The sequence below is a fragment of the Dunckerocampus dactyliophorus genome, chromosome 16 (assembly GCF_027744805.1).
Source record: "Dunckerocampus dactyliophorus isolate RoL2022-P2 chromosome 16, RoL_Ddac_1.1, whole genome shotgun sequence".
Lineage (NCBI taxonomy): Eukaryota > Metazoa > Chordata > Actinopteri > Syngnathiformes > Syngnathidae > Dunckerocampus > Dunckerocampus dactyliophorus.
The window spans coordinates 7822112-7830644 of NC_072834.1; the positions used below are offsets into that span (position 1 = coordinate 7822112).

At 41.8% G+C, this 8533-nt stretch overlaps 1 protein-coding gene across 1 annotated transcript; it reads left to right on the plus strand.

The window, feature by feature from the left end:
- Positions 1–425: 425 nt before the first annotated feature.
- On the plus strand, positions 426–6318 carry si:ch211-114c12.2 (uncharacterized protein LOC336578 homolog). The gene is made up of 10 exons (XM_054755222.1): positions 426–565; positions 1293–1358; positions 1458–2150; positions 2476–3114; positions 4996–5108; positions 5205–5289; positions 5374–5428; positions 5561–5626; positions 5704–5853; positions 5967–6318. Exons 2-9 carry the CDS (start codon positions 1318–1320, stop codon positions 5842–5844), a joined length of 1833 nt encoding a protein of 610 aa, XP_054611197.1. The 5' UTR covers positions 426–565; positions 1293–1317; the 3' UTR covers positions 5845–5853; positions 5967–6318.
- Positions 6319–8533: the final 2215 nt, after the last annotated feature.

The following is an 8533-nucleotide window of genomic DNA, read 5'->3' on the forward strand; positions in this document are numbered from 1 at the left end:
ATTACATTTATGAAAGAGTAAATCTAGTACTAATTCAATTACTTTTTGAGGAGAGTAACTATTAACTATAAATAATTACTTTTTTAGAAATAGAATTTCATAGACATTGCATTTATGAAATTCTGTTTTTAATCTAACAGAGGAATGTGCATGAGGAATGAAATAAGAAAATATAAATACATTTAAAAAATGGCAATATATTATATGCTGTTTTGTTTGTTTCCCAGCGTAATTCGTTTTGGCAAATTTGCGCAAACTGCTTTAGAAAAGAGATAAAATACGGAGTGCAATTTTAAAATTGTATGTTGATGTATAGCAAATAAAATTGATGCCATACTAGCGTCTTTATTAAACACATTGCGTTTCTGATCGGAAGAGCGTCATCGCGCTTTAAGAACATCATTGGTTCAGAGAGCATCACATGATCAACGACACGTTACGACATGTTGACGTCACTGCTATAGACTCTTCCTTACCATATCATCTAGTATATTTCGACGCGGAGTAACAGCTGAAGCGCGAGTAACCTGAGTAGCGAATCTTCGACGGTGTGCACGTTTTGTAGGTCGGTATAAATCTCTCAGTCAGCGATTAGTGAGTCATATTTCACTCCATTTAAATGTAACATTTATCTTTCTCCTGCCTTCCGCTATAACGTCAATAAATGGAGGCCATTTTGCAGCAACTGCGCTTGGCTATAGTTAGCTTGTCTTTTAGCCTACTACGTGCTAGGAAAAGCAACGACATGAAACCGTTATTGCTACTGTATTATATGTACTTCATGCAGTTGTTGATTATTGCATAATATGTGTTTTTTCTGACAAACACGAGAAAGATAGGAGCCATGCAAGCAGCTGTATGAACTTATGTTTGTAGGCCCCAGAGCCCGAAGTGAGGTTACGCCGTAGCGGTCGCCATTAACCAGCCGAGACAATCGTCTTTAAGTGTTCTTACCAAAAATACATTAAGAAATGCCTCAATAGAATTAGTTGCTATTTTAAATAACAACATATTTGTAATTGTTGTAATGTATGCTTGACTGCAACAAGCCCAAGACATTCGTCGTCAATTTTGTTTTACCCGAAGGCTGATTCCTTCAGGCTGAATATGCTACAGCGAAGTCAGCCCTGTTGACTGCGTCGTGATCCACTTATAGCTCTTCCACCTGGGGCGAACGCTTGACATGCAATTCTCCACCAGTCACTAGTGAAAACTTTCCATGTTTCATCAATTTTATCGGTACTGTCTTGATTCGTGTACATTGTAATTTGACACGCTTTTATTTCCTGTAGGTGAGTAATTCTGACACTACGAAAGATGGTCCGACCACATTTTGGACCTCCACGCATAAAGCCCAGGTAATGTCTAATGCTCAGTTTAAATTGCAAGCAGCTGCTTTGAGGTGTTGGTGAGTTGCATAATTTGATATGATTGTAATTCCCCTTCCCCTTTTTCAGAGGTTATGGAGACGGCCATGGCAGCGGACCAAGGGATGGTAATTACTCCCCCAGCTCAAAATCAAGAAGAGACCCCGATGGCGCCCCAGGAAAGCCTTCTGTAAATTGGAGAGAATCGAGAGGTAGAGGACGACCCCCACCTGACAGAAGAGGTCTGCCTATGGGAGACCAAAGAGAGCCACGTTTCAATAACTGGAGGTCACACAATGAGGATTCCTATCATTCATATTCTCCCAAAATGGAGCCACATCACAGCCAGAGGAGACCACCTTCATCCAGGCCGAACCGATCCCCTCATGCCCATCATCAGTCATCAGCCCGCAGTCCCCAGTCCCGAGGGCCCCCGGGTCATAGGGGCCCTCCTCTGCATGGCCACTCCTCAGGTCACAGATCACCCTCCCCAAGACATTTTCGTGGCCATCCAGGTGACAAAAGACCAGGCTCTGCACCAGCCTTCCAGGGTTCATTCAGAGGTCCCAAAAGGCAGCCAGATTTTCCCCACCAGGAGCAGAGGCTTCGAGGCCCTCGTGGGGATTTCAGTCCAAGAGGGAGGCCCTTTGCCGACTCTGGTCACGGGATGAAGCGATGGAACAACAATGGAGCGTTCGCTCATCCACACAATGGCGAACATGGGCCCTCCAGCTCTCAGAGGAGCCCAAGAGAGATGCAGGGGAGAGGCTCGTGTCAAGAGAGGTACAGGATGGAAGTTTCAGCTGGTTAAAATTATTAAAGAGAAGGCTGAAGCTGGTGCAGACCTCAGTCACATGGGTCATAATGAGACCTACACCCAGCCCCACACAAAATAATTATTGGGTCTTAATAAGATATGATAGTGGTTTCACCTACCATTGAGAAGAATGTCTGTAATTGGTCATAAATTGGCACATTGAAAATAATTTCCACTCCTTCCAGTTTCATTCTATCATGGCTTTGAGATGTAAAAAGCTCCGCCAACCACTTAACATGGCAGGAGGATCTGTTCTTGTAACAATTTCTCTATTGTCTGATGGGTATGCAGGTGGTCATCACAGCAAGACCCCAGGAGGCATCATGGTCCCATGGAGAGGCAGGGCGGCAGACCCCATGGCATTGAGAGTGTAAAAGATGTCCCTCGCCTGCCCCTTATCAGACCCCCACCTTGGAAAGGAGGCCCTCCGCCATCTTCATCCTTCCAAAGGAGCCCCCAGGATAGGCAACTGACAGGCCCCCGTAAGAGGAGACTATCAGACATCAGCCTGTCCTCATCAAGCCCTACACAGGACCACAGTGGCCCTAAGTATCCCAGAAGAGAGAGAATTCCACTCCTCAGTATTCCCAGACCATTTGGTGGTAGACCCTTATCACTTAGGGATAAAAGTTTCCTATTTAAAGGCAGACAAATGAGATTTGAGCCCCCCATGAGGCTCAGAATTCCTCCACCCTTCAGACCTAGGCCCCGTTTGGGTGATGCTCCCTACCGGGGACCTCCCAGCTCTGTTCTTGCTATCAGGAAGAGGCGCTTCCAGTCGAATCCGGTTCCTCTGAAAAAACTGGAACCAAGGAATACAAGACCTCAGCAGTCCCCTGACAGAGATGAAGGTGCAGCAAGCAGGTCCTCACGTGACTCTGATAGCGGAAATGAACAGGTGGAGTCTCGTCGGTCCTTGAATACACACAGGTACGGTATCTTCCTTCTTGCACTGTTCGCAGGGGCTTGATGATGATGATTGGGAGGTCAAGAAAGAATGTTTTGATCATGAGACCACGTATGAAAAATGGACAAGAGGCAAAGCGCTAAATTGTGAGATTCCGCCCTCCCCAAATGCCTCCCTATCTACAGTCTGCATATGAATCACAATGCCATAAAGAGAAGATATGTTTGTGCTGTTCCACCATTAAAGCAAACACGCTTCAAATTCTGGCAGACAATGTGTTTCAGTGCTGCATGACCCCTCTTCTATTGGTTGTCTCCATGTTGTAAAGACTACTTCAACCTCTTGAATCACATGGACCACCTGAAGAGACCCATGTCACCATGAAATCTGGCTTGTTTAAGGAGTATCCTAAAAACCAAGCTAGTCCAACCTTTCATGTATTGTTTTACACTGAGAGAGAAGACTTAATTGCCATTCAAGAGGAGTTTGTGACTAATGGACCTTGAAGCGCTGCTGCATTCCTTTTTACTCATAGTGGCTAAAGAATTTCTGCACATGAATTGGTACAGCAATCAAGCTATTTTAACACAAGAGCAAATGTTTCCAACATCTTCCTGCATTGATAAAATGCATTCAGCCAATTTGGCCACACAAGCTTGGAAGAGGAAGCTCACATTTTGAATGAATTGATGCCAGAAAAGGACACCTCACATGTGGAGAAATAGAAGCAAATGTGGCACTACTTTGCACTTAAGCACTGCACACTTCTGCTTCTCAACAGCCATAACCACTTACAAGGGCATTACCTTGTGGTTTGTACGTCAGACCTAAACCATATCCGTGCTGGGGGATGAAGTATCTGAATTGTTTCTATGCAGACCGGGTGGCCATGTAAACATTCAGCAACCAAAGTTGTTACCATATAGCCATCAACGCTGCTGTAATTTCCAATAATCCTGCAGTCCTTCTACAGCAACAGTTCCGATAATACCCCAACCACAATGCATGAGCAAGACAGGAATAAGGTCATCTGACCTGACTGCAAGACTGTATGGATTTACCCAATTAAAGGCTCAAGATAGACCAAGACTGAAATGGCAAGTTGATGTCCAGCTTGTGGCTGCATTGGAAAAGATGTATGCAGTCTCATATCGTCTTGCTTGTTCTTAACAGTAAATGCACATGGGCTATGACATGGTCTATGAACACTTGGTAAATCCCGCCCAACATCTTAAAATGGCCACTATTTCCGCTGTACCTGAAGTAGCCCTTATATGTAAGTCACAGCCCTCCACTGTACATTCAGGACCAGGAAGGCAAATGGAAAAGATGACCTGCACTTGTGCTGCCGGCCTTCTAAAAGCACCCCCCAAAGAAGAGGAGTCCGCAAGCCCTTTATTCTGCTCAACCTTCTGATTTCTGAGATGAGCTGAGGTGTCTTGTAATGGTGGTTGTATGCTTGTGAAAAACCTGGACTCTTGTGTGAAGTTGGATGCTCCTCCCCCTAAACTTCACAAGCAGTCAAGGCTCAACTCCATTTACATTAGAAGAAAATAGACACCACACGGAAAGCCCTCGCCCTAAACGTCTTTGAGGAGCAGCATGACCATATAAAATACGGATCTGAGGTGGATTGAAGATTTGTTGATGTGATGTTTTAACACACCCACCACAACGGCCACTTAAATGATCACTGCATAAATGAAGAGAGCTCAGATTGATTCAATGCAAAAAATAGGAGTAAAGCAGCATGGACATTCCATGGTTTTGTAAGTACCAATGTGTGATTTGTGGCTTTATATCCCAATTTTCTTCCTATAAAGCTATGCAGTTCATTGCTGATTTAAATGCTGACACGTGAACCTTGTGTGTTGCTTACCTAATCACTGTTCATCTCCCTTTAGATCTTCTCCTGTTGAGAAACGTGACCTTGTTGTCGTGTCCCACTGGGCAGCCGGTCAGAGCACTTCCAAGGATGACTCTCCTTCCAAAGATTGTAGCCCAAAGTCAAAGACTGGTAACTTTCTTTCTTCCTCTTGTGTAATCTTGAGAAGTATGGTAGAATTCAGGCTTTTTGAGTCTTCAATTGAAACATTTGGTCCCTTCTCTTAAGAACGCAGGTCAGGAACCTCAAAAGTCGAATCAAGGTCACCATCACCTGACAGAAAACGGGGTTATTTGGAAAAGAGAATATTCAGGTGAATATCTTAATGGTTCTAATACTGCCAAAATGTGGAAGACCTGTCCAGTTTCTGAGGTTGCCTCACTTATTTTTTTTTTAGGCCCGCTAATTTAATGTCAGATTCACGGCCTTATAGAAGACCTGGACCCATGCAAGTGAGTGAGGAAATGCTATAAAGACAAGTACACAAACTTGTACTGCTCTTTCATGGTCTTCATCCATACTGTTGTTTTATTTTGCCCTTTGAATGTATGTTGTGTATTGATCTTCACTGTGATGTTTGACAGAGAAAGTTTCCTGGGCCAAGGCGGCCAGGCCCTGAGACAACTGGACATATTAGAAGACCACTCATGGTATGCAAAATATTTGCGATTAGACACTTTTTTTCTGTCAATCTCCTAATGCTAACTGATATCATTCTTTTGTTAAGGAGAGCCTAGTGCCACGTCCCTTCCCAAACCAGAAGCCAGTGTTCCGAAAAAGTCACAGCATCATGTCCAAATACCGCAACATGAGAGTGATTCGACAACGTCCTCCTTACAACCGAGGACCAAACCAACAACGCTGGTGACCACTTCAGGTGTGCAGAGCTGTCTTTCACTAAAACCTGTTTCTGAATGACTGTGCTTAGCTGGACAATCCTTTCTGTTTACAAGAGAATAAAAACTCATTGCTTTTTTTTCTTTTTTGCAGGTTCTGTTACTGGAGACTCAGGAAAGAGTCTATCATACCACACTTGTACATGATGGTGGTGTTTCTTACATTTTTTAAGTTGCATTCACAATGAACCTCCACTTAAACAAAACCTTGTAGATTTTGGTGCTGTTAACGTGTGTGTGTGTGTGTGTGTAATATTTGGGGCTTCCCACACTAGAAAGTTTTACTTTAAGTCATAGGATGATGCTGCACCTTTTTGTTAGTTTTTTTGTGTGTATATTGTACAATTTAGGGGTGCTTTCGTTATAAGCTGCTGTCAAGACACTTGTCTCCTATTGTATATTTCTTTTCTTCAGTTAATCATTTGAAATAAAATTGTGAAGCTCAATATCAGGTTTGGAATGTGTGTTGGGCTAATGGTACACTGAAGTTAGATGCAGGGTTGTGTACACCTACATAAATACACCTGCATATACCTACATTTTCTCGTTCGAATGTATTACTGGAAAATGCTGAAATGTAAAAAAAAAAAAAAAAAAAAAATGGTTTGGTGCAAACAGTGGTTTGCAAAAGACTGCCTTCCTATTTGAGTTAACATTGATTTTGACTAAAAAGAAGAGGAAGACCTAATGACCGTAAAAAAGGGAATGAAAAGTCAAGGTCCAGGCGCTCAGAGGTTTGAAAAATATAAAGGCCTTTAATGGGCTACAAAACATTAAAATACACTAGAGTTTATTATATGTGTTGGTGTATTTTAATGTTAAAGGAATTTCATATTTTGCAAACCTGAGTGCATGGACCTAAATTTTTTCAAGACATTTTTTTTCTGGTCATACGTCTCTTCTTTTTGGATATATTCTCTTCCATGAGCACCAGTTTTGAGGGACACCAGCACTGCCCACTAACCTTTCTCATTAATTAGGACTGCTACTTGCACTTCCCAAGTTTTTCAAGCGGGTAAATCTAAAAAGTGGAGATATTTTATTGACTTTCCACCAATCAAAACCATAAATTTCACAAAGGATACCTGGAAAAAAAATAGATATGTCATCAGCCTCCTTTTTTGTAACCCTGTACGACTTGTCCTTCACTCTGAGACGCCCTTCACTCTTGCCTGGTGGTATTTGTGAGCAGGGTGGTGCTCCTGTGCTAAACATAGCCCTCAGTGCTGCACGCCTCGTCAAAACACATCGTGAAGACCACAGCGAGCTACAATGGCCGGTGTTGAGTTACCACAGATTTTGCTGTATCTCACTGGGGAGGCTCACTAAACACGGTAAGTAATAAAGAGTTAATGTATTTGTACAGCATCTTAACAATTTGCTAATTGGCTTAGCGTGTCTGTTAATGAGAGACATCTGACGTTGATTTGGGGATGTGTGTATTATATCTTTATGATGGCGTTCACACGTAAAACAAGAGCAGACTACAAATTCTGCTGTCCTCATTTGTGCACACCGACTTGCTTCGATCTGTCGTATTTATGATGTATTAGTTATTACACCCACAATAAATCCAAGTAATGTAATACCTCTCACTGTGTCAATCAAAACTTAACAGTATTACCATGTAAAGGCTGAATTTTTTTGAAACACCTCTTCTACTGAATATCGGTATTTGGATTGTGTACCTAATGAAGTATTCATAGCTAGTGAATATACTATACAGTATAAGGCACATGTCTAATGTATGCCGTTTTTGTCTGGGGGATAAATTTAACCACACTTGTACAGCAGGGAGCCCTGTATGTCTTATGATTCATATTTGCATTATACCGTATATTATATACATTTTTATATGAATATTTTTTATGTACATTTTTATTTGGTATATTTTATTTATTTGTTTTAGCATATTTTTATACTGTATGCAGTCATCACACTTAGATTTTCATGGCTTCATCTATCAGCTTTTCCAAATATGGTAATTAAAAAGTCATGTTGTGGTTCCTCGCTGTTTTGCGGTTGACTGCGGCCTATAACTAGTCAAAAATATGCATATTAAAGTATATTTTTGGTCAAGAATAAAAATGGCTAAATGAAAAATACAAATATAAGGCATTCAGAAGACGTACTGTACTCTCATTCAAAGACAAAGGCCTGGGTACGCGTATCTAACGTAGCATCATCATCGTCATTGAACAAGTTGCAGTATTTATTTGCACAGGTTAGTGGCTGTCTGTAAGAACTGTGTGTGTGTGTAATTATAATGGACAAATACGTTAGTAATATTACTTATATAAGCATGTAGCAAGTGTAGGGGGATGTGTGTCATTGTTGCCAGGTCTTGCAAGAGAAATAAGCGACTAGCTGTCTGAAAACGAGCGCAAAACAACAGGGAACTTGGGAATTGGCAAGCGACAAGCCCAAACAACAGGGAACTTGGACATGCCTAGAGGGCGCTAATGTTAAAAAACGTATTTAGAAGGTCGTAAACAGTTATTACGAAATTATTCCATTCATAAAGAACAATCCTACTTTGGGAAAATTCGCTTATCATGGTCGGATCTGGAACCGATTAGCCGCTATACGTAAATGAGGGCCAACTGTATTGTGATGTGTTTAAATTTTAATATTTGAATACAGCATTACCTAAGAAAATGA